At 41.2% G+C, this 26,999-nt stretch overlaps 1 protein-coding gene across 1 annotated transcript in view; it reads left to right on the top strand.

Moving 5' to 3' along the window:
* The first annotated feature begins 623 nt into the window (after positions 1-623).
* The window catches only part of USP3 (ubiquitin specific peptidase 3), an 86,572-nt gene continuing 60,196 nt past the window's right edge, over positions 624-26,999 (top strand). The window contains exon 1 of the mRNA XM_084887275.1: positions 624-3,648. Within this exon, the coding sequence (XP_084743401.1) occupies positions 3,558-3,648 (91 nt within the window). The 5' untranslated portion in view covers positions 624-3,557. The remainder of the gene's footprint in view (positions 3,649-26,999) is intronic.

The following is a 26,999-nucleotide window of genomic DNA, read 5'->3' as shown; positions in this document are numbered from 1 at the left end:
TGTGTGTGTGTGTGGTGCATGTGTGTCTGCTGAGGGCTGGTGTGTGTGTGTGTGTGTGTATGTGGTGTGTGTGTGTGTGTGTGGTGCGTGTGTGTCTGCTGAGGGCTGGTGTGTGTGTGTGTGTGTGTGTGTATGTGGTGTGTATGTGTGTGTGTGAGTGTGTGTGTGTGTGTCTGCTGAGGGCTGGTGTGTGTGTGTGTGTATGTGGTGTGTATGTGTGTGTGTGGTGTGTGTGTGTGTGTGTGTCTGCTGAGGAGTGGTGTATATGTGGTGTGTATGTGTGTGAGTGTGTGTGTGTGTGTGTGTGTGCTGAGGGCTGGTGTGTGTGTGTGTGTGTGTATGTGGTGTGTATGTGTGTGTGTGGTGTGTGTGTATGTGTGTGGTGTGTGTGTGTATGTGTGTGTGGTGTGTGTGTGGCTGCAGAGGGCTGGTGTGTGTGTGTGTGTATGTGTGTGTGTGGTGTGTGGTGTTTGTGTGTGTGTGTGTGGCTGCTGAGGGCTGGCTGGTGACCCCCAGGCCGAGCATTAGGAGCACCGGAGCTGGAGCTGGCTCATACCGTCAGGGCTACTGGCATGTATGTCAGAGCTCCTCAGTGCCAAAGCGATTCCGGCCAAGAACGAAAAAGCAAACGTGTATTAAATGTAGCCAAAGAAACACAGAACTAAAAATGCCGGTTTCCCAGTGTGCCCCGTGGTCTTCCCCCATTTGACACATTTACTCACCACGAGTTTTTCTTTAAATTTCTTAAGAAAACTTTCAGAGACACAGGAAAGTTCCCTGTGCTTCAGGAAACCTAGCTGAAGCCCCAGGAGGGCCTCCGGCTTTGCCCGGCTTCTCGGGACTGCCTCTGGGGACTACCGCAGTCAATGACTAAATTAGGGCCCCAGAGGTTTTTATTCTAGCTGGGGAGAGAATTCTAATAAAAAAATTTTTTCTTTCTTTTCCTTATTTTTTAAAATCTATTTTTTTTTTTTTTAGCAGTTTACACCTTACAAGGTACTTTCACATTCCCGATGACGTCAAAATCATACATTCAAAGCTAAAGGAAATTTAGAGATCATCTTGGTGGGGGCAAATGCCTGGCTAAACTCCTGCCCATGGAAGACACCGCTAACTGATCACTCACTCGTTACTGAACACGTGTATTGGACCTGTTATGTTAGGAATACAACAGGAAACCAGACAGACTTGTTTGCTATCCTTATGGAACTCCAGGGGGAAGGCAGACATTAAACAATTATATGCATGAAGAGTGTTTTTAAAAAGGCTGAGTGTGGGGGCAGACAGGGCATTACACACCTGGAGATAACCTAGAGGTACAGAAGGCCTCCCTGATGTTTAAGATGAAGTCTAGAGAATAAGGAAACCGAGTCCCTGAGAGGGTGGAAAAAGAAACATTGCATGCCCATTTGAAAGACAGCATGGGTCAGGGCATCCTTCTTGGCTAAAGGTGGGGGTATGGATTCTAAATGGAGGTAGGTGTCCAGAGGGAGACAGAAGTTGGTCCAGCCAGACCTTGGGGGGAAAAAAAATCAGTTGATAGGAGAGGGCTGGAGAGTTGAGCAAAGGTCATTTTTATTTATCATCCTCTTTCCTAAGAATTGTTCCCTCACCTCCTATACTTTTAAAAGCTGTAATTTACTTGCTACTCACCACGTGGTAGCAATTCACACGAACTCTCACATCCTCCTTGCTAAATAAGTGTTATTGTCCCAGTTTCACAGATAAGAAAAGAAAAAGGCTTGGGAGAACTGAAGCTGTACTTTTCCCAACTCTTATAAACTCCCAAGACCAAAGCTTGCTCTATAATAGTAATCAAAACTTGGAAGGCAAACAATAATCAAAACGTGGAAAGTGGACTCGGGAATCGGAAATAGTACTGGCAGACAGGGTCAGCACAGACGCCCCAGGTGAGTGGACAGTTAGGCACAAATCGAATGGTGCTGAGGCACCAGAGGGTGGAGGGGGTGGGGTGGGGTGGGGTGGCGAGGCGTGAGAGGTGACCGAGAGGTCGTCCCTCAGCTGCTCCTGCTCTGCAGGGAGGTGCCCTGTTCTAACCACTACCCGGCCCAGCCCGGTTAATCATTTCCTGACCTTCCTCCTCTCGTTCTGCCCGCAGGATTGCCACATCCTCCTCCTCCTCCTCCTTCTGTTCCCTTCCTGGCCTTGCTGTTCCTTCGCCGAGCTTTACAAGGAGCTCCAGCTTCGAGTCAGTATTTGTAATAGCCCCAGAGTCCTCAAGGCCTTCTCCCAGAGAGATCACAGGCCCGTCTGGGTTAACGCCTGCTCAAAAGGCCCCTTGCAGCTTTCCCCTATCCGCTCTCAACAAAGAGGTCAGAGTCGAGGATCCTATCCCCACATGCCTTAACCAATTACAGGTAGACTCAGTCTCTCTCCCTCCCACCTCCTCCCCGCAGAAAAAAGGGGGATGCTAACTGCAGCTTGCAGGGTGGTGAGAGGTTTAAGTGAGGTATTGTGTGTAAAGTGCCTGGTTGGGAGACAGGAGTAGGTGTCTAACAAATGTTAGATCCCTTGTCTTTTTTTATGGGCTGGCTACCCGGACCTCGCGCTCAGCAAGCCCTGATTAGGCATCTCTCAAACGCCCATATAGGGTGAGGTGTATGCAAGTCCTACCACGTGCTGGAGGTAATGCACAAGGTGAGTCACAATGACAGGGTTTGAACTCAGGTTCGTGGGCGCCCCAGCGGGTCCCGTCACGCAGCACCCAGGTGCCTGGCTCAGCCCACGTGGTCAGAACCTAGAACCCGGTCAGGATCGCACCTGCGCCGCCGGGAGAACACCACTCAATTCTGCTCTGCAGCCTCCAGGGCCGCGCGGGGAGGGGGCAGACTCTTACCCTGAGCTTGTGTCATCTTGTGTAAAATGGGGGCCACAGTGTTTGTCGGCCCGAGCGGTTTTTCTTTTCTCCCTCACACTTTCTTTTTCTTTTTGGTCTCTTTCACACTTTCTTGTACGGCCAGATTTCCTACCCCGGTATAGTCAGACCACCGCACACCACGCAGGATCAGTCTTGTGAGTGCGAGTGCTCGCTGGCCGCGGTGAACGCAGCGGACCTGACCGGCGTGCCTCCTCCTGGAGCCCAGGGGTTCGGGAGAGCCGCGGCCGCCCCGGGGGGCGGAGTTGAGAAAGTCATTTAGGAGCGCGGCTGGACTCCGGGACACCGCGGGGGAGCTCCAGCGCTGCAGGACCCCACCCCGCGGAGTGGCCGGGGGCGGGGCGGGGCGTCGGGGGCGGGGCCTGTCCAGTGGAGGGGGCGTGGCCGGCCTGGGAAGACGGAAGCCCCCGCCTAAGAGGTGGCGACAGAACCCGGATCCCGGAGCGTCCAGTTCTCCGGAGCGGGGCTTCTGGAGACGGCGGGCGAGAAAACCCGGCGCCCGGAAGCCTTTGCTTTCTTTGACGCAAGGGCTCGGGACGCAGCCGCCGTCGGCCGAAGCGCCCAGCGAGGAGCGACCCCAGACGGAGCCTTCGGAGTCCCTCCGCCCCTCACCTCGCCCGGACCCCGAGCCTCGGCCCTCCTCGCCGCTCTCCTCGTGGCCATGGAGTGTCCGCACCTCAGCTCCAGCGTCTGCATCGCTCCGGACTCAGCCAAGTTCCCCAACGGCTCCCCGTCGTCTTGGTGCTGCAGCGGTGAGTGCGGCCCCGCCGCGCACCCGAGGCCCCGGCTCCGCCGGGCCTGCCGTCTAGGGGCCGAGGGCGGCCGGCGCGCGGACTCCACAGGGGTGAGGGCGAGCCGGTGCCGCGGGGGCCGGGGAGGGTGTGCGGCGAGGCGGGCGCGGCGGGCGGAGCGGCCGCCGCTCCTTTGTTTTACGCGGCCCGACGGTCGCGCCGGTGAAGGGCCGAGGCCGCGCGGGGCGGGAGCCCGCCGGGGCCGCGAGCGCGTGGGGGCAGCGACGCGCCGCCCGGGAGCCGCCGGGCCCGCGGCCCGCGCCCCCGCCCCGCCCTGCCCTGGGGCTGTGCTCTCCCGGAGCCGCCGGGTCGGGGGCGGTAGTGGCGGGCGTCCGGCCCCCCGCAGGGCGGTCTCACGTGTGGAGGTGCCCGAGCGGCGTCGTGTCCCCGGCCGGCCGGCCGGGGAAACGCCGCTCTTGGGGCGCAGCTTTGTCTGGGCTTCGGGGCGCCCCGGCCTTTCGCCGCTCGCCCCAGCCCCGCTCCCCTCCGCTGGCCCGCGGGCAACCCGACCTGTGCGGGGCGGGCGGGAGCTCGGAGCCGCGGGAGGTGCTCGGGCCCCGCGCCGGGCGGCCGGGGTCGGAGTCTTCCCTCCTCCGGGGAGGGTGAAGTTTGAAAACAAGCTGAGGGCTGGAGAGCCCGGCCGGCTGACCCGGCAGCTGCGGCGGAGGGGCGGCCCGGGGGCCGGCTTTGGGACGTTTGGTCGTCTGCAATTGCGCTGGCATTCCCAGCGCTTGTGCCCTATAACAACAGTCAGTGGGTGCAGGCAATGCTTTTGTGTTGCTTACGCAAATGTGCTCCTTCTGCCGGCCGGTTGGAAACCCCAGTGCCCGCTTATTGTCTGTGGTAGCGACTTAGGATCGCACCGGCCGCACGGCTTTGATTACTTCCTGGTAGGGCCCTGGTGCTGCCGCTAGAGTCTTTTGTTTATTAGATTTGAGAGGATTCGTGGTAGCTTGGGCTGTAGAGTACCATTTGAACGGTGCCCTACAAAAAAACAAAACCTTACGTTTATTTGAGGAAATGTAGGCACACAGCAATGGGAACGATGTTAGCAAGTGTGACATTTCTCGTGATGGGCTGCATGCAGCTGGGGAGGTAGTTTAGAGACTTGCCTGAACACTTTTGACAGGTTTCTTCGTAAATGGTAATTATGCCCTTGGAGGAAAGAAAAAACATAGGTAACGCCACAAAGAAAAATACACTCCAGGGTAAAGAATAGAAATAACCCCAGTTCCCTGGACCTCTCAGAGGTTTGATGCTTTGCTTGCCTTTGTAAAGTCGGATTATTATTATTATTATTATTTTTTTTTTTTCCTGCAAGAAGCCTCTAAAGATCATCCGGTTAATTGGCTTTACAGTGTGGTATTGCCATTCTTTTATAGGGGTGCAGAAACTTGTATAAATTAGCTCTTACATAGGAATACATCTTTTGCAGTAAATGTTGAGTATGGAACAACAAATAAGGTGCATCAAATTGCTTTACAAATTGTTGGTGCAGTAGCTAAAATTGTAGCTATAGCTGTGATACTATAACTTTTCGTTTTTTCCCAAAAGAGATTTTGGGGGGGAAAATGGCCAAAGTAAACACTAGGAAAAGCATACCTCATGAGAATGATGAAATTACTCTTGCTCATCTGTTGAAAAATAAACTACAGGACAGTTATCGCACTCGTGTGTGTGTGTGTGTGTGTGTGTGTGTGTGTGTGTTTCTGGTAAAATCGCATCAAATTTTAAAATGGCCTCGCTGGGCACCTGCAAGTGGCAGATTTCCTCTTGTGAGTCAGTCTTGCCTTTGACAGACTGTGGAAAAGAGATGCAGAAAAGTGGGCATTTCTTGAGGAATGTCGGTTAAAATGGAGCATAACTAGAGACCTGTGCTGGTAACAAGAATGTGTCTAGCCCTAAGGGAGGGATGATTTCTGTTCAAGGGTAGGATGGTACCTTTGCCTCTGGCTTGGGTTTGTAGACCAATAAAGCAAGTTTAACTTTATGTGGGGATTTTTTTTCTGTCCATATTCCATTCTGTAAATTGGACCTATTGGCATCCATCCATTCATTAATATAATGTTACTGTATTGAGCTCGATCTTGTTCTTACCTGCCTGTTGTTTCAGTGATTAAATGATTAGTAATCTGTGAGTCCTTATCTGTGTGTGAGTCCTTAACTAATTCATCATCTTGGAGGATTATATATTCTGGTATTTATCCTCCAACACTCTTGAATCAATCCCTCCCTCCCTTCCTCCTTCCCTCCCTTTCTCTCCAAAAGGGTAGCCCGAGTGTTGAATAATGGTATGACTGTGTATTGTGTCTGATTATGTTCTTATTAACGAGAAAGAAAAAATCCCTGTTTTGGCATTAAAAGTCATGCCCTTACCCTGTTCTCATTGGAATTACACCACAGTAAAACAGCTTTAAAGCAGCCAAGCAATTGCAAAAGATGAACATTCTAGGCCCTGTTAGTTAGCAGTACATCCTTGGACAAGTAGTTCTGTTTCCTTTTAAGCATCAATTTCATGACGACATCATCTGTAAAAAGAGTAATACTTCACAGGTTGCTGTTAGGATGAACAAGGCAATTTTTGTGAAAAATGTTAAGAAACTATTCAAACAATAGGAAGTATTATAGGTCAGGACATCTTACATCAATATCTAAAGCCCCTTAAATAGGGCCTAGGACAGAATGGCTTCATGCTGAATTATACTTTCCAAAGAGATATACTACTCAACAAGATTAGAGGGTCTAACAAGTAATTATATTTCAGAGTTAACTTGAGCTTCTTATCTGTGAAAGGCACTGTGTGTTAGGTTATGTACTTGTGTACCTTAGCTGTTCTCAAACTTTTTGTTCTCAGGATCCCTTTACCCTTAAAAATCATTGAGAACCCAAAGAGCTTTTGTTGGTATGGCTAGCATCTATTGATAGTTGCTGTATCAGAAATTAAAAGGGAAAATTTTTAATGTGTATTTATTAAATCACTTAGAAATAAAAATAACCCATTATCTGTTAACATAAACCATAGTTTCCATAAAATAACTATCTTTTCAAAACAAAACTTAGTGAAAAAGCAGCATTATTTTATATTTTTGCAACTCTGTTGTCTAGCATAATAGGAGACAGCTGGATTTTCATATCTGCTTTTGCATTCAGTCTCTGGTTACATTACACATCATGTAGTATTTGGAAAACTAATGCATGCTTGTGAGAGAATGAGGATAAAAAATATAAGTAACACTATAATATTATTTATGAGAATCATTTCACCTCATATGCCCCCTATGAGGGTCTTGGAAATTCTCAGGAGTCCAGGACCACACTTTGAGAACCCACTAGTATACAACTATAGTAACAGCTAAGGACACCTGCTCTTAATAGAATAGCTATAAAGTATTAGGGAAATCCTTAAAGCTTTAAGGCTAGCAATCCTTATATCTTTGTGGAAACTTACAAAGCTTTTGAAATATATTAACTGGGCAACAGATCATGGGGTCTAATAGTCCTTTGCTTTCGAAAATGTTAGTTTAATCTAGTTGGGGAGAGACAGGAAGCTAACTGGTTAGAAGATAAATCCATGTTGTGGTTTAAGGTAAATGTTGAAAATAGCAATCTCCTAATAAGGTAAAAGCTGATTTTTGTCTAATCTTTGCTTAAAGGCATTCTCATTTTAAATGAAAAAATTTAAATAAAAACTAGGACATTCTCTCAAGCTTTTTGATGTGTGCACATACCAGATGTTATATTCAGAAGCTGGAGGCTTGGGCAGTTATTTTTTTCTGTGGATAGAAGCATTGAACCAGTGACAAAATACAGGGGGAAAACACACAAATTGTTTTAAAAAAAACAAAAAGATGCCCTAAACACAACTGTTTTCAATAACCAAGGAAGGCTGAAGACCAGGCATTTGGATGTTAGGGGTTTTGGTTAGCCAGTTAAATTGGAAATATTTTAATAGTTATAGGCATCAAAAAATTTCCCTGATAATTTCCCTGATAACTTCAAGGAGTTGTGTATGCCTCTTTATAGTTATCCAGTACACACTTCCCCTCGCATTACTTACGGAAAGTAAGTATAGATCAAGTAAATGTTTGGCAGGTTTGGGGTGGATATTGGAGATAAATCCTAATTTTGAAGATCCATTTAGTAGGGTAATGAACTGATCATTGAGTCCTTGTCGGTGGTAATAAATGTGTAATTTGTGACAAAAGTAAGAAATCAGTTAATTTTTTTGTCACATTTCTTTTTCAACCTACTTCTAAAGAGGATTCTTCTATTCTGATTAAGTTTTCTAGATATGATCAGTTCCTTAGGAAAAATGCATTTACTTTTTGAAGTATATTTTGTGAAGTATTTATTAAGAGTCTAGAACATAAGACAGTAAATATGTGTTTAAAGGATGAAGATATTTTCTTACATTTACATCGTGGCTGGAATGGTCTTTATGTTGAAAATGAATGCAAAGCAAGTGAGCTTCCCCCCAGAGTCACTGCCAGTATTTTATCCTGTAACTTTGACTGGATTCTCAGCACATGACCATCTGTGGCGATGTTGTCATCACAATGAATTTGTATTTTGACATTCTGTATTTATAGGTGAGCAGGTGGACATTGTAGTAGTAAATGTGAATAAGGCAGTTAAAAATCTGTGGGCAGGTGATCCTTTTGCACCTTAATTCTAAAGATTAATATTTAAACTTTATTTACTTTTCTAGAGGATTTTAACTTTTTAAGGTAATATTTGTAAGCTTGAGCCAAATTGCCTTTCTAGTTTTTCTGGCAGTAGTATTCTGCCCCCCACCTCCTCCCCCGGGACCTTAAGGTAACCTCACCATATTTTCAGTCTCAGAATAAGTTGTAGTAGATGTGAAAGAGCTGGAATTTAGAATGTTTGTCATTTGTTTGGTTGAGGAAACTGCCATCTAGGGATTGAGGTTAGTATTTTGCTGTTGTGAAAAAGTTTTGACACATTGATCAGAAGTTATTTTCTAAACAGCCTTCTTAGGCCAGGAAGTACATTCTTTGTATACTATTAAGCAGAAGAAAGAATGAGGTTGAGGCGAGAATTTGAACTCTTTGGTTCACTTTCCCATTAATCCTTTATTCTCAAAATAATTCATTCTCATTATTCTTTGCTTTTACAGCATTAGCTTTAGTCTCTTAGAACATCCTACTGTTTCCTCGTTGAAATTTGTGCAACTTCCTTCTTTACTAGAATATAATAGATTAATTTTGGATCCTTCAAATTAGATTTAGAGATACTTACATTTTTTATAGTGTTTGTAGCTAGTAAGCAGAACAGAGAGTAATTGAGGTTGTAGCTCACTGAGTAATTTAAATTCCTGTTTTAAAATTTAATTGAGTCTTCCATCAGGGAGTAATTTACATGTACATTTCCTCCTAATCTGCTTTGTTTTTTTTCTTTTTGAGCCCTCCCCCTCCCTCCCTTCTTGAGCTATTTTATAAAATTTTCTTCTTTGGAAAAAAAATATCGTATTAGTCTCCTTTGATTAAGCTACAGTTTCTGACCAACCTGCCTGTGGGTTTTGTATTCACCCTGGGCATCAGAATAGACTTGGGTAGGTAGTAGTTTATCAGTGTTAGAAGTGGAAAATGTAGATGGTTTAATGTTTTCAGTGTTTATTTTTATTCATAGCTCCTTTAGACTGAGAGCAACTGCATTCTAGGTGTTTTAATAGAGCTTTCCTGGACAGATGGCTTAGAAGGAAGTACTTAGATTCTCAGCAGGGACTAGTACTTTTTGGAGGGAGTATTTGTGAGGAAGCTTACCTTGATTGACAGTTTAGAATGCTGAAAATAGCATTAACAACAGTGACAGCTTGTTCATCTTACCAAGAATTGTTTTGTGCCAAGACTGCTCAAGATGTTCTGCAATTTGTAATAGCCTGTTTTGAGAATGTAGGTAAGATTAGGTATCTTTCAGACTGAAAGGAAATTTACCTAAAAAATGTTCTTTGCAATTGTATCCTGAAATCTTTTGGGGTTGTTGAATGAACTTTGGTTTAGAAGCTTGTAAATAGAGATCATTTTTTAACTGCTGTGAGACTGCAGATGTTAGTATCTATAGTAATTCCAGATGTTTTCTCATTTATTAGTTTTACTGAGTAGGAGGAGAACTGAGAACAGCATAAAGTAACTTCAAAGCAGCTTGCTAGCATTTATTCCTAATTTAATTAACTACCCATCCTTGTAGTTTTTCCTGTTTTATAGATTGTGAAACTGAGACAGATTAAGAGAGTTGCTTAACATGCTTGGGGGAGGGGGAGGGTAGTAGATAGAGCCTAAAGCTTAAATTTAAATGCCATTCAAACTATACTTTTGGGTTGTCTTTATTTTGTCATCCAGTAACTTAATGTATGATAAATTTAAAGGATTTTAATGTATATACTTCAAAAAATTCCTTTGAAGATTCTTGACATAAAAATATATTTTAAATTTTATATTTTAAAAATAATTTATTTAAATTCTGAATTTGATGAGCTCTTTCTCCCCCCGTTTATTAAAGTGAAGGCAAGTTGGGACAAGATTGTAGTACAATTGGGAGAAGACTGGTTTTTAATGTCTTAACTTTCTTAAGTTCAGATCTAATTTCTTTATGGGCTATTCACATTACGTACTTCAAATATAACAAACTAGCCATCTTAATATAGCTGTGGATAAAATGCAATTAGCTTTAGGTTATCTTTTAAATGTGCTTCTGTTGTAAAAGTTGCCCCTCCCATTTTTTCATTTTGTTTCTGGTAGATGAGATTCTTGGAGGTGGTTTGTTGTGGGGTGAAAGAGGAAGAAAATTGTTAAGATACTGAATTTAGCTTTTGCCTCTGGTAGTTAAGAGGTTATTGGAATCTTTGTTTTTAGGCAGTGTAGGTACTTGGTTGGTTCTATTTAGTTGTATTCTAAGATTTTCTAATTGTCTTTCTTGCAAAAGTTAATTAATAGCCTTTAAGACTGCAAAGCTTAAAACACACTTCACTGAAAAGTAGTGTGCTATTTACAGATGCATAAAATACAGACGAGCTTAGTAAGAATATTTCAGATTTTGAAAACTATTGAAATTAAATTTGGACATTGAAAAATGAAGTTTGTTTGTTTGTTAGTTGTTTGTGTTAACTAAATTCTTCGCAGTTAAATAAATGTTAGCTAATTAAATTTTATAAGACCTCTTTGAGGAGGGAATTGAGAGTTTATTTTTAAGGAACTAGCATGTATCTCTGAAAAGATATTACAGCCAAGTGGGTTTTATCTGGAGAATTTGTATTCTGCTTTACGATTGAAGAGCTCTACCAGTGAGCTGTTTTCCATTTTGAGTAGATGTTCTGTCCTGATATTTTTCTTTGTTCTAGCTGGGTTTAAGACAGCTTTGTAGAAATCTGCTTGCCCTGTTTATCTTTGGCCCAACCAGAAGACTCTTAATTTTATGGACTGTTCTTGTACTATCTCATCACCAAGAAGAACTGGCTGGTGATTAACCGTTCTTCCTGAAGGTTTAATTTAACTGATTATAAGATAGTACTGTACACTTATTGTTTTAGCTTCTTTAAATATTTGTCCTTTCTGACCATGCTCAGGTTTTCTTTTCCAAAGAACAGATTATTGCTCATTCCTTTGTTTTGAACTTTTTTTTTTTTGCACAATATTGGGATTGTACTATCTTAATCAAAATGGTGAATATCAACCTGAAATTTTTAGGAAACAAATTTTTGTGGTAGAATGTTTCCTTGGGATAATTGTTAGATAACATGTTAGAGAAATGTTTTGATATAACATTTTTAAAAAGAACTATATAACTTAAAACTTTATGGTTGACATATTATTAATATTTATGTATGTATGTTTTAGTGTCATACAACAAAATGTCCTTTGACTTGAGATTAACTCTAGTTTTCACCTGAATTATTCTGAATGTTAATGGATGCGCTAACAACTAAGAACTCAAATTTCACCTTACGTGTATGAAGTAGCTACATATGAAGAAGTTCATGATATGAGAACTTATTATTTTCTTAATCCTCACCCGAGGATATGTTTTTTAAATTGATTTTAGAGAGAAAGAGGGAGAGAGGGAGGGAAACATCGTTTGCCTTTCATATGAGCCCCAAATGGGGATCAAACCCAAAACCTTTTTTAAAAAAAATTTATTGATTTTTCAGAGAGAGGAAGAGAGAGGGATTGAGAGTCAGAAACATCGATGAGAATCATCGATCAGCTGCCTCTTGCACACCCCCTACCGGGGATGTGCCCACAACCAAGGTACATGCCCTTGACCGGAATTGATCCCGGGACCTTTCAGTCCCCAGGCCAACGCTCTATCCACTGAGCCAAACCGGTCTCGGCCAAACCCAAAACCTTTTGATGTATCTTACCAGAAGGTGCTGCAATCTGCAGGGCCATGACATGAAAATTTAATTCTGAGAGTTTGACTGTATTAGTTTTCTTTTTTCAAGTGTTTTGTTTGTATATAGTAGTATTTTTTAGAGCTTCATGTAAAAAATATTTTTTTTCAGTCCAGCTGGCATGACTCAGTGGTTGAGTGTCTACCTATGAGCTAGGAGGTCAGGGTTCGATTCCTGGTCCCAGGTTGTGAGGCTCATTCCCCAGTGTGGGACATACAGGAGGCTGCCAAACAATGATTCTCTTTCATCATTGATGTTTCTCTCTCTCTCTCTCTCTCTCTCTCTCTCTCTCTCTCTGTCTTTATCTCTGAAATCAATAGAAATACATTTAAAAAATATATTTTCAGGTTTTTGTTTTTTTCACCTTTGAATTATTAATAAAGATTCTTGGGGAGATGTGTGTCATATTTTAAAATTGTGTCTATTGGCTATAAAAAATCCCAACTCTTGGTTTTTATTAAATAATTACAATAGCCCTAACCGGTTTGGCTCAGTGGATAGAGTGTCGGCCTGCGGACTGAAGGATCCCAGGTTTGATTCAGGTCAAGGGCATGTACCTTGATTGCAGGCACATCTCCAGTGGGGAGTTTGCAAGAGGCAGCTGATCGATGTTTCTAACTCTCCCTTTCCCTTTCTTTCTGTACAAAAATCAATAAAATATTTTAAAAAATAACAGCGGTTGGAGTTTGCAGGTGCCGATTTTTTTAATATCTGGTATCCAGCCCTTTAAGCAGAGTGTAAGTCTGTGCCCAGTTGTTATATTTGTATTTTCCACTTCTTCATAAATAGTCCCATTAATTTTAAAAGAACAAAATTTCCCAGCATACCAGTAAATACATGTGTGGCAATCTCTCCATGTGCTTTAGCACTAACTTTTATTATATAATCACAAAAAATAGCAAGAGAATTATACAATGTAAATATTAAGCACATTGTTTTCTGAGTAAAGTCTGTTCATAAGAGGTCCCTAAAGCTCTTAGTTTTTAAAATTTATTTATGGGATGGAGTGCTTCCTATAAAAATATATACATTTTCTTATATTGCATACACTTGCTATTATTTTTAAATGATAGTTGTGTGGTATTTACATTTATAATTTGATTCATTTCTTTTGAAGATCACACTACTGTTTAACCTTGGCTTTGCTTACTCAGGTTGTTGGCAAAAGCATGCAGTTGCATCAGACCTTGCTATATTAAATAAATGAAAATATTGGATGTCAGAATTTTTCTTAAAGTGATTCATGGCTTTTGTGTTCATTCTCCACATAATTAACTTCATGGGGAAGTTATTTTCCAAACAGTGTAAACTGATAATTTTTCTGTAGTTATTTGTGTCTGATCTCCCAAAGGCACAAGTGGCCCATTTTGTCTCTGATTTTGTAATCTCCTTTGGCTTTAGTAGTTCTAATCCTTCTTCCCACTGCCCTTTCCCCTCATTTGGAGGTAGGGGCACAGGTCCAGTGTTAGCTGAAGACTGGCAGATAGAGCATTAACAGCCCTATAAGGTGTTTTTCTCCAAACTAGGCCTGAACAAGTCTGAGTTTGTGACAGAGTGAATAACAAATTTGTTTAGTGCATTACAGTTTTTGAGAATATGTGGTTTCACATATATTGTTTCCATATGTTGTTTTCATTTGATGTTGAAAACTGATTTCAAAAATCCATTTCAAAACTTAAGTGCTTAAAACGGTGAGGGGACCAGCCTTATGGATCGAAATTTGTCTCTTTGTGGCAAGTCAGCAGGACCAGATGCCCTCTCTTTTCTGGCTCTGTAGGTATCTGGATCTGTTAACATATGCATGACAAATTTTGGCCAGCTTTGAAATCACTTTCTCTAGTAGAGGACACATATTAAGTCTGCAAATTAGCCTTACAGTAGATAGGGAATTGGTTCCAAATGATAAACTGCTATTGTAATTTTTATACCAAATAGTGGATTTTAAGCATACTTAAAAAAAAAAAATAAGGTTTGGGAAGTCTTATAAGTTGATATAACTTATATATCAGTTTACCTTATAAATATTCAAAAAGTAATACATATAAACAGTAAGTCATAGTATCAAAAGGTTTAAAATAGAACAGTATTCTCCTTCCCTTTCACCCTCAGTCCTGCTGTCCACAGACAACCACTTTAAGCCATACTTAGCTTTTTCTCTCATATTTTCCTGCATACTGCTAAGTAATACACTCTTATTTCTTAACTTATCAATTTTAGGCATTACCTCTCGACATCTTGCTATGGTAAATGGGACAGTCATGGTTGCACCACCCTTCCCTCTGCCCCCCTCTCCATTTCTCATTGCAATTTGATGACAAATTCTGATTAATACGGTGATTGCTTTTTCTTTTTTTGTCCAGCATTTTATTTTTTCCTTGAGTAAATAATTGCCTTTTTAAAAAATTGCTTAGTTTACCTTCTACATGTTTTCTCCCAAATATACTTGCAAGTCTGCCAAATGTCTATGAATATTATTTTCCAAGCACTTAAGCAGGGAGATAACTCTTACCACTGTTTTTCTCTGAAGCCCTCTTTCCCAGAGCCCTCTTGCTCCAATTTGAACTAATTGTTCCTTAGGCCTTAATGGACAGCTCTTAGCCTGTGATTCCCTTGCTATTATCTTGTTTTAGATCTACTTCCTGGATCCTTTGTCTTTCTCTTTCTTGGTTTATTAACTGTTTTGCTGGGTTACATCATTGAGCTCTCTGCCTGTGGGAGGTTACTTTTTGACCCCATGCAAGTCTGATGCTTTTTTTTACCTTTATACTTAACTAGAGGCCTGGTGCACAGATTCGTGCACAGTGGGGTCCCTTAGGCTGGCCTGGGACATCCCCTCCGAGGGGTCCCGAATTGTGAGAGGGTGTAGGCCTGGCTGAGGGACCCCACTGGTGCACGATTGGGGCTGGGGAGGGGCTATGGGAGGGTCCCAGGGCATGTCCGGCCCATTTCACCCAGTGTGTGTATATATATCCTGTTCATTACTAAACTTGCACCTAAATTTACTACACATTGATAATTCTTGACTGAATCAGTTATTAGAGCAGTTGCAAGATGTTGATCTTCTAATTTGTATTTCTTCTAAACATATTAGTTGATATTCTGTGAGGGAAAGTTTTCCTTGTTTGTTTGTTTTATTAGTATAGACTCAGATTTTTACTTTATTTTGTGATATTTTGTTACTTATTTTGAGGCCCAACATGTCTTAGATTTGGCTAGTAGGAAACCCCTAGAGCCATAATTTTGACATGTCCCTATTGTTCTTTGAGCTCTTACTCTGGTGCAGCAAGATGCTCCAGGCTCATTTTGTACTCAGCCTGCCCCAGCCTTGCTTGCAATCAGCCATTTCTCCAAGTAGCACTCATTTCTTTTTGTTGGGAATAAATAATGTTTATAAACTAAGATCTCTCAGTGGATAAGAGCTAAGAAATACAAATATACATGTCTATACGTGTGTGTGTGTATAAAACCAATAGTTTATTTGATGCCTATAATTCCAACTTCACACTACAGATCTAGTCTTGCCCTTTTCCTTACTTGTAATGCCCTTTTCCAAGACTAGTAATATGGTTCCCATTATCTCCAACATATGTACTCATTTGCTCAATGACATAATCAGAGAAAGTAGTTCCAGAACTGCTAACCCATACCACTGCAAAGAAAACCCTTATAACTAGAGGTCAGTATTTCTTTACAGTTCTTTTTGTCTGGATACTGACAATATATAAAGTATATGTTCAAAAGTTACTTGGGTTAGTCACCCTCCTGTTACTACACACATCATTTATTTGACATACAGTTAAGTACATTTGTTTGTGTTTAATTTCCATTTTAGATCTTTTTGTACAACATCCTTGCTGATTTTTATTTACTTTAAAAAAATATATTGATTTTTTACAGAGAGGAAGAGAGAGGGATAGAGAGTTAGAAACATCGATGAGAGAGTCATCGATCAGCTGCCTCCTGCACACCCCCCATCAGGGATGTGCCCGCAACCACAGTACATGCCCTTGACCGGAATCGAACCTAGGACCCTTCAGTCCGCAGGCCGACGCTCTATCCATTGAGCCAAACCGGTTTTGGCTTTATTTACTTTTTGAATATGTAAAACATTAGCATGGTTCCAAAAATGAAAACTGTATCTAGAAGTGTTACTACCCAACCCCTCCACTCTTTCCCACTCACTCCTTGTAGACAACCAGTTATTCTGATTTATCCTTCCTGCATTTCTTTTTTTATTTTTAAATGAAAATATAGGAATCTTTTCTTATTTTCTCTCACAAAAGGTCTCAAGCTTAAATATACTCTTTTGGACTTTGCTTCTTTCAATTAATAGTATATTTTGGATAGCACTAATAGTTTCATAGTACTCCTATTTGTGGATGTGTCACAGTGAATTCAACCACTGTCCTATGTTAGGGCATTTAGATTGTCTCCAACATATTATAGTTACAAGTAATGATGCAACTGATAGCCTTATATAAATACATTTTTGTATTTTGAGTGTCTTCAAGGAAGATGAAAAGTTTTAACTTTCTAATTGTATGAACAGTAATATGTAAGTGATTTTATGGGAATACTTCAAGTCCTAGCTGGTGTGATTCAGTTGGTTGAACATTGTCCCAAGCATCAAAGGGTCACTGGTTCAATAGCTGGTCAGGACACATGCTTAGGTTTTGGGTTTGATCCCTGCTGGAGGTGTGTGTAGGAGGCAAATGATTGATGTTTCTCTCTCACATAAATATTTTTCTCTCTAAACGTCAATAAAAACATATGTTTAAAAAAAGAATACTTCAAGATATTTGTCTGCCTGCTCCTTTATTTGAGCTCTTATTGTGATCTTAAAAATGTGTTCAAGACTGCTGAAGTGAAATATTTATTGTAATTATTTTTCTGCCTGGGCAACCTTGAAATCAGAGACCTGGAAGCGACCATGGAAACATTTTTAGTCAGTGGTAGCTAATCATATGCTCTGGATCCAGGTACATTTTAAGCAGTTGACTGTTGCTTGTACATATTTAGCAATGCTGTTTTATCACCCTCTACTCAGACTCATCTACAGTACTTCTGGCACTTCTCTCTTTTAATTTAATTCATTTTTCCTTCATGTCATACTGTTGACTGGCTGATCCCTGGGGTTACAGAATGGCAGTAAAACAGACAGTTTTACATAGGATAGAAATAAAGATTTGGGCATCTATTTTTTCCGATGGGTTTTAGAGCATTAGGGGTATTTATAAACTGTAGATTCTCAGAAGAGTGGCATCTTAAATTGCCTGATAATTCTGCTGGCCCTCTCAGGTGGTTGATGACTCCCAGTCTTTTGTTCAAACAAGTGGTCATCGGAGTAGGAGGACTTCTTCTTACATTACTAGATAACCAAGTAAAAGATTGGTGAGCATGGCTTCCCATTAGGGGAGCCATGAAGGGATTACATGTGGGTTGAGATAATAATCTCAGCCTAAGGGTGGTTAGAGCCTCCAAGCAGATCACTTCTGGCCCTGAGAAGTCTTCAGTTTGTGTGCATATGCCATACAGATTCTATCATTTTCTGAGCATGTCCTGACATGAAAAAGGTTGAGAAAGTAGGCTAGAGCATAGTCTCAAAATTAGCCTCTAAAAGCCAAGGACATTGCCCTTAAAGAGAAGCAGGCAATAAAGTGGAAAAGAAGAAGTGAATTATTTAGAGTAGAAGTTTGGACCTACTGTCCCTAAAAATAAGCTGATCATCCTATCTTAAATCTAGAATGTGTTGAAATCATTCCTATTTATTTCTTTGTTAAAACAAAAGTTAGAAATATAAAAGTATTTTTAAATGACTGGGCTTTTAACTTTATTGTATTGGATATTGGAATACCTAAGGTGTATTCTGATTGATCAGATTAGTGAATCATTTTCCAGTGTATAAGACGACTTTTGAAACGAAAAAAAGTCAACCGGCCGGGACCGGTTTGGCTCAGTGGATAGAGCGTCGGCCTGCGGACTGAAAGGTCCCGGGTTCGATTCCAGGCAAGGGCCTGTACCTTGGTTGCGGGCACATCCCCAGTGGGGGGTGTGCAAGAGGCAGCTGATCGATGATTCTCTCTCATCAATGTTTCTAACTCTCTATCCCTCTCTCTTCCTCTCTGTGAAAAATCAATAAAATATATTAAAAAAAATAAAAAAAGTCAACCGAAAATCGGGGGCAAAAGACCAAAATTGCACAAAAATTACCTGCAGATCTTGACAGCAAAGTAAGTCTTTTCTTTGAAGTGGGGGATAGTCTTATACAGCGAATATAGGCATAAACCTATGTTTTAACTAAAATTAGGGGGTCATCTTATACGCCGGAAAATACGGTAATCTCCGAATACCCCTGAGTTGGGTATATTTCAGTATGGTTTGACACCTAAGTTGCTTCTAAACTTGCTTAAATGTTTCTAAACCGCCTTGCACATCTCTCAAAATTTGTTTCTAAAATGAATTTGCTTCCTAAGGTGTGTATTTTACATTGCATATATAAAATTTAATGATTCTTATATTAAGGTGGCTACGGTAGTTACATCAGTTTTGAAATAAACTTTTTAAAATATATGTTTAGCACTAGCTGGTTTGGCTCAGAGGATAGAGCATCAACCTGTGGACGAGTGGTCCCAGGTTTGATTTCTGGTCAAGGGCACATGCCCAGGTTGTAGGCTTGATCCCAGTAGGAGACATGCAGGAGGCAGCCAGTCAATGATTCTTTCTCATCATTGATGTTTCTGTCCCTCTCTCCCTTCTCCCTTCCTCTCTAAAATCAATAAAGATATATTTAAATATATATGTATATGTATATATGTATATGTTTATTATGTGTGTGTGTTCAGTAGGGAAAGCTCTAACAATCATGTGGTGCTTTCTATTTGTTAGGCCCTTTGCTGTACACTTTATATTGTTTATTTCATGAAATCCTTACCATAGCCATGTGAATAGAGGTGGTATTAATTATGTTCTACAGATGAGGAAGAAGACTCTGGAACAACTCCCCTAAGTTGTTGTTAAAAGAATGGTAAAGCTAGAAGGTTGTTGATTCTGAAGCCCATGCCTACTTCATTATATATCACATGTCCTCTACAATGCTTTTTAAAAAATCTCTCCTGAGGATATGTTTTTGTTTTTTTGTTTTGTTTTGTTTTGTTTTTTACTGATTTGAGAGAGAGAGTAAGGGGATAGGGGAAGAGAGAGAGAAACACCAATGTGAGAGAGAAACATTGATTGGTTGTCTCCCAAATGCACTCCAATCATGGATGAACCCACAACCTACATATGTGCTTTGACCTGGAATAGAATTTGTAATCTTTTTGGTGTATAGGACAGTGCTCCAACCAACTAAATCGCCTGGCTGGGGCAAGCACTGTAACATGTTGGAATCTACAGAGTAGCAGTTACATTCCTATGAGAGGAACCCAGTCAGATTGGTACATTTTTGTATTAAGGAAGGAAGAAGTTCTTTTGGTAGTGTTAGAGGTCATGGGCAAGTGATCAAGGCCTCTGCTCAGTTCAGTCAAAAATGAGATGAAGCAGAATTCTGGTCAGTGTGCCCCTTGCCTACCTCCTCCTCCTGGGTCTCTGTGCAACAGTTGACTGAGAGCACGAAGAGAAAAGTGTATTTCCGCAGAAATTTTGGGATTCTGGTTTGGATGTGGGCTCTTGATCCCAGCTTCAAAGGCCTGGAATGAGACATCACTTGGTATGATGGGGATCAAGTCAGGCTGGCAGAGGAATGTGTCAGAACTCTTAGAGTAAAAATAGAATTGGAAACAGAGATGGAGTAGGATGTTCTCAACTTTTTTATTCAGAGTCAGTTTTTCAAATTCAGCCTTCAATAAAATCTGAGGTTTCCCAGAATGCTTCTAAAGAACATAATCCAATGACGCAAAAGGAATGAAGGGTAAGGCTTTGTAGCTTTTAATGAGAAAAGGAATTCTGCAAGTGCCAATGACCTTCTTAAGGATTTAACCCAGACTTTGGGGTTATTATAGGAATACTGTTTTTGACATTTTGAAGGTCATTTTTATGATGAGGAACAATACTTGGAGCGATGTTTGTACTCAAGAAAGAATTATTCTGCCTTATGACAGCACATCTGTATTTGAGTTATTAAAATATTGATGGGCCACAAAAAGAGCCAGTCCAAAGGATGATAGCAGCTTAGTTGATGATAGACTGCTATGTCTTTACTCTTACTACCTCTGTTGCAGAGGGGATAGTTAGTCTTTAAAGAGCTTTGATTCTTATGGGGTAGAAAGCCTTGAAGGTTCCCATCTTTACTTCAGAATAACAGTGTCAATCATTCCAGTGAGTTGTTGGTGAGGGTGAGTGGTTAATGCTGTATCTGGTATTCTGGTTATCTATTGCTGCATAACAAGCTATCCTACATTTTAGTGATTTTGCTTATCTTTTTCTGGGTCAGGAATTCAGAAAGAATTTAGCTGGTGTTGCATCAGCTGGAGTACCTGTGACTGGAGTGCCTGGGCTGGAAAGTCCTCTTCCAAGATGGTTTCTTAATTCGCATATCTGGAGCCTCTGTGCTCCCTGGTCTCTGTCTCCGTCTTTCTCCCTTTCCCAGTCTCCCCCACACTGACAAATGTCATATTCTCCAAAGTCTCTCCATGAGGTTTGGGCTTCTTATAATATGTTGGTTCAGGGTGATCAGACTTCTTATATGGTGGTTGGCTTCTCTAAGAGCTAGCCACCCAAGCAATAGGAAGAGGAAGCTGTCAGTTTCTTAAGGCCTGGACCTGCAAACTGGCACAGAGTCATGTCTGCCATTCAGTTGGCCAGAACAGTTCCAGAGCCTGCCCTATACAAGGAAAGCAGACAGAAGACCTGCCTCGTTCAGTAGAATGTCAAAGAATTTGTTACTTTCTTTAATCTATCAGAGGGCCATTAAATGGAAAGAGAATGGTTATGGGAAATACTGAACTGTGACTTCACCAGAAAACAATTTACTTATCTAATGATTCAGGAGAAATTGACTACTAGCCTTGAATAAGAATGGGACTGAAGCAAGAGGGAGCTGCTAGAAGGAGGAAGGTGGAAAATATTCTCATTGGGATAAAGGAGAAAGACAACCAAGATAAACTGCATCGTAATTGCCCTTCTTGCCTGGGTTGTGAATTCTTACTTCCATGATCTTGGCCTTGAGTCCAAACCTCTACTTCCAACCATTTTGAATTTGGTGCTCATGCTTGGTCTCTTCCTCCTGCCTTATTTAGACCTCTGCTTAACTTCCCAAGCTCTACCTTGGATCATCCTTTGGCCTTGGACACTTTCTGTTGCTTTTTAAGAGAAATCTCCTGTTTCCCTATTCCTGGGAATTCCTGGGAACCCAGTGCCTAGCAGGGGGGTGGGGAGTGCAACAGATAGTGATTTTGGCTGCACTCTAGCAGCTTCGGCACCTTTGGCACCTTTGGCAGTTACTTAGTTTAGCTGGATTTCTTCTTTTCTAGATTACATTATGGACCAGTTCCCTCCCTCCCTCCCTCCTTCCCTAGTTTTTTATAGGTTTTAGTGAGATGAAAGGAGTCAGGAACATCAATTGATGGGTTGCCTCACACACATGCTCCCACTGGGGACTGAACCTGCAACCTGGGTATATGTGCCCTATCCTCCAATTTCAAGAAGACTAACACTTTTACTACTGATACTTTTATGTGGTGTGTGTGTGTTTATAAAACCTCCGAGTTGTAATCTTGGATTTTGATTTAACTTATTATTCATGCTTAATTTAGAATAAATTCTTTCATTAGGACAACTTGAATACCAGTATCTTTAAGTTTAAGGCATTTAAAGTTTATTTTTATTATAAAATAAGTTTTTTTTTTCTGAAAAAAATCAGCAGTATAGTTAAAGGTGCCTCTAATCCTCCATCTAATTCCTTTAATTGTTCATAATTACTATATACCTCCCAGATTTTAAAAAATGTGTACAAAGGTATGTTTTATATATATATATATATATGTATATATACATATATACATATATGTATATATTGTACATATATATACATATATATATACACACACACACACACGCGCGCACACACACACACACACACACACACACACACAGAATGGGATCTTATGAAAACTAAAGTGATTGCAAACATTGTTTGAGTTTGAGTTCCAGTTCTGTCACTAACTTAGCAAGTTATATAACTTGTCTTTGCCTTGTAAACATGCCAAATAACAATATGCAACACACTGGATTGTAAAGGATTAAATGAAGTAATAGTTATAAAGTGGATGCAATAGTACTTAGCACATAGTATGTACTAAATAAGCGTTACCTAGGTAAAAATGAATTTACTTCGTAAGAAATGCATATTATAAATGTTTTCTTATGGATTGCTGATATTTTGGAGTATTGAACTTTAACAAGTCTGCATGCTTTGGTGGGGATGTTCTGAGCTTCACTAGAAGCATGTTTGCCTATGATGGTTTTGAACGGTGATTCCACACACTTCCCACTCTGCATTTGCAGTGACTTGCTGTTACTGATGGGCAATGTGGTGGAATGTGTTTGCTTCTCAGGGGTGGTGGGAGGCAGAAAAAAAACCTGAAAAAACAAAAAGCTGTTGGTTTAGAAAATTATACTACACTAGAGGCCCAGTGCACGAAATTCATGCATGGGGTGGGGGTGGGGTGTCCCTCAGCCCAACTTGCACCCTCTCTACTCTGGGACCTCTCAAGGGATGTCTGACTGCTCGTTTAGGCCCAATCCCCTAAACGGGCAGTCGGCATCCCTCTCACAATCCAGGACCACTGGCTCCCAACTGCTTGCCTGCCTGCCTTCCTGATTGCCCCTAACCCCTTCTGTCTGCCAGCCTGATCACCCCCTAACCACTCTCATGTCAGCCTGATTGATGTCTAACTGCTCCCCTGCCAGCCTGTTTCCCCTAACTGCCCTCCACTGCCAGCCTGGTCACCCCTAACTGCCCTCCACTGCCAGCCTGGTCACCCCTAACTGCCCTTCCCTGCAGGGTTGATTGCCCCCAACTGCCCTCCCTTGCAGGCCTGGCCTCTCTCAACTGCCCTCCCTTGCAGGCCTGGTCCCTCCCAACTGCCCTCTCCTGCTGGCCATCTTGTGGTGGTCATCTTGTGTCCACATAGGGGCAGGATCTTTGACCACATGGGGGCAGCTATTGTGTGTTGGAGTGATGGTCAATCTGCATATTACTCCTTTATTAGATAGGAAAGAGGCCTGGTGCACGAGTGGGGGCCAGCTGGTTTGCCCTGAAGGGTGTCCCGGATCAGGGTGGGGGTTCCCTTGGGGCCTTGGGGAGCCTGGGCAAGGGGCCTGTGGTGGTTTGCAGGCTAGCCATGCCCCCTGGAGACCCAAGCGGAGCCCCTGTTATCTGGAATTTATCTACCTTCTACAATTGAAACTTTGTAGCCTGGAGAAGAGTCAAGCCTCCTGCTTGTTCCATGGCCAGCAGCCATTTCTATTGGGACTTATGTACCTTCTATAATTGAAATTTTGTATCCTTAAGCAGAGGCCTGGGCTAGCCCGGGTGTGCAGAAAGCTTTGCTTCCTCTGTTGCTGGGGGCAACCCTAGCCTGCTCTCTCCAGCTCCGTGGCTGCTGCCATTTCTGTTTAGATTTGTTTACCTTCTATAATTGAAACTTTGTAGCCTTGAGTGGAGGGCTAGGCAGGCAAGAGCAGGTGGAAAGCTTGGCTTCTTCCGTTGCCTGGGAAACCCAAGCCTCCCTCCTGCTCTTAGTGGCCATAGCCATCCTGGTTGGGTTTATTTGCATACTCGCTCTGATTGGATGGTGCGTGTGGCTGGTGGGCGTGACTTGTGGTGTAGCAGAGTGATTGTTAATTTGCATATTACCCTTTTATTAGGTAGGGTTAGCAATTAGTTCTTTTTAAGCCTTTAAAGAAAAGTAGGTGAAAAGCAGAAATAAAAATTATAGAAGATGACATGATTGTTTAATTTATTTTTTTGCCTTACATTCTTTGAATAATTTTATCATTAGAAGGGACATGCTCATTACCTAACTACCATGAAGAAATAGATCCAAGAGTAGTGATATTTTCAGTTCTATAGCTAGTAATGGAAGAGCCAAGATTAAAATCCAGGTCATCAGATCCTCACCATTTGCATTACTTAGAAGATAAAGAGCCTCTCTCTCAGTTGCAGCAACTGTTCAATAATGGATGCACTATAAATGGCTTGCCTGTTAGTGCTGTGTGCTTGATCTGTTTTCTGTGTAGAGACAGTGATAAGTTGTATCATAAACCTTAAGTGCATCATATTTTATAAATATTTTTTTAGAATTTCAGGAGAATCCTTGATAGGCCTTGAATATCAAATGTAGTCTATATTACTAGGTTCTATGTAGTGAATACAAAGGATTTCGTAGATTATTGGTTATGTGGAAAGAATGTTATATTTGGTGTCAATACCATTTTGTCTTATGAATTGTTTGTCTCCTGAACACAATTTGAAAATATTCCTGTATAAATAGGCTCCTTTAAGAGCCGAACTCCCTAGTTTTCTGCTCTTTTTTCTCGATTGATAAAGGAGCAGACTACAATTTCCTTTCCCAGGATTAGTAGGCCGGAAAACCACTTTGGTTTCTAGATCCCTTGGATGCCTCTCCTCTGCCTTTGTGCCCCATCAGTTCTCACCTCCTGGTTCCCAAGAGGATTAACATTTTGGGGAGCTTTAGGAAGAAGACTGAGCAGTGAGTGAGCAGGTTTTAAAGGCCTGTGCTCTTCCACCCCTCTGCCCACACTGCATGTGTTAACAGCTTCTACCTTCTGGAGAATGGCCTAAGGAGAGTATCAAGATTCTCCATTTCCTCCAAAGAGGCCTGCTGACACTTGCAGAGCTTGTGGTTGGGGTGAGAAGTGGACCAGAGGAAGGTTCTGCAGCCATACCTGAAGGAGAATGGTGGAGGGAGCCTAGATAGTGCCAGCCTTCAGGCTGAGATATCCAGAGACTGAGAGAAGAGACACTGAACTTGGGGTTGGAAGAATTGAGGCCAATGAGAGATTGCTGGAGGAGGGAATTTTATAATCTCCGTGAAAGAAGATTTTAAATTATAAAATTTTAAATTATAAAATTTAAAAAAATTTTATAATCTCCGTGAAAGAAGACAAGATTCTGTTTATGAGATCCAATGACCCTGCCATGGCCAAGTAGAAAAGTATGAGAAATACACTGCAAATTCAAATGTCCTTGAAATGTAGTAATAAAAAGAGCACATAAATTTTCAGACTTAGTTTTTGAACTTCTACAACTTTCCATCCATAGTACTCTCTTTCTCTCAAATACTAGCACTTACAAATTTTTAAAATAAACCTTCAGTTTAATATTTTTATGTCATACTGAATAGATAGTAAATTTAGAGCTAAAGTATTTTAGGGATTATGATTTTATTATATCATATTTATAAAAATTCAGTTATGTTATGGTTCATTTAGAGTTTTACAGAAGAGCTTGGGTACCTCTAATACTGTTCCCATGGAAAACAGGTTCAACCTACAGTAAACTTTTGAACTCATCTGTCTATCAATTGAGACTACCTTGTTATATTATTTCTCCTTAAGGTGATTAAAATAAATGACTTTAAGATTATATGTGCCTTTTCATGCGATGACCTGTTCTATACATAATTATCGAGAATTTGGTTAATTTAAAGCCAGTATTTTCATTCTATTTTATAATTGGCTTTATTACATTAAGGGTCTTAATTTGGGTAAGGAGTGTATAGACAAGAGTGAATATTCCCCAAAGCAATGCAATATATGGCTTTAGAATACCTATCATACCCGATTTTCTATAACTCTTAGCCTTCAAATGTTTTTTCCAGTGTGGCAGTATTAAGCCTTCAGACGACTATCCTTTAAATAGCCAGGACCAATTCCCTTACTCTATTATTAAGACTTAGCAAATCTTCACTCAGTTATTATATTATAAATGTTTATGGTAGAAGAAATTGGGTATCTTGATTCAGAATGTCTTTTTTGAGATTTATTAAAAGGTATAGTCATTTGTTTCAATGTTTTTGAAAGTCAGTATTCTCTTTTATCATCACTCCCCTTTCCTGTCTTAAATACCTACTTACTTATTTACTTATATTTACTTTATTGAGGTGCGATTCGTATAACATAACATTAACCCTTTCAAAGTGCACAATTCAGTGACGCTTAGTAAACCTACAACCTATTAGTTTCTAGTTTCAAGACATTTTCATCACCCCAAAATAAACATCAGACCTATTAAACAGTTACTTCTCATTCCTTCCTCCCATCAGCCTTAGGGTATTTTTTTAAAAACTTGAAATTAAGAAATTGAAATATTAATAAAACTTTATTCTAGATTAGTAATTCTATACTAGATTTAGAATACGTTGTTCTAAATTCAAAAACATGAAGAAATGCATTCAACCCCACCAGTGTGACTCAGTGGTTGAGTGTTGACTTATGAGCCAGGAGGTCACAGTTCAATTCCACGTCAGGGCATATGCCCAGATTGCAGGCTCTCTCCCCAGTAGGGGGTGTGAAGGAGGCTGCCAATCAATGACTAATCATCGGTGTTTCTATCTTTCTCTCCCTCACCCTTCCTTTCTGAAATCAATAAAAATATATATTTTTTAGAAGAAATGCATCCTATATACCAATAATGGAACAATCTATACATATAAAAGACTAATATACTAAGTGTCTGTCTGACTGGTAGCTATAATGTGCACTATCAGGGAATAGACGCTCAATGCAGGAGTTGCCATGGCACACACTGGCCATTTACAGAGAAACAGCACTGCGGACCTGGCACAAAACAAGCAACGCTCGACTTCCTGCAAGTAGGACACAGGCACTGCCACCACCCTGGAGTGATGGCCCACCAAACTGCCGCTGACTCTGCTGAGACCCC

The sequence above is a fragment of the Pipistrellus hanaki genome (assembly GCF_964339955.1).
Source record: "Pipistrellus hanaki genome assembly, chromosome: 1".
Lineage (NCBI taxonomy): Eukaryota > Metazoa > Chordata > Mammalia > Chiroptera > Vespertilionidae > Pipistrellus > Pipistrellus hanaki.
This window is presented reverse-complemented; position numbering and strand designations above follow the sequence as displayed.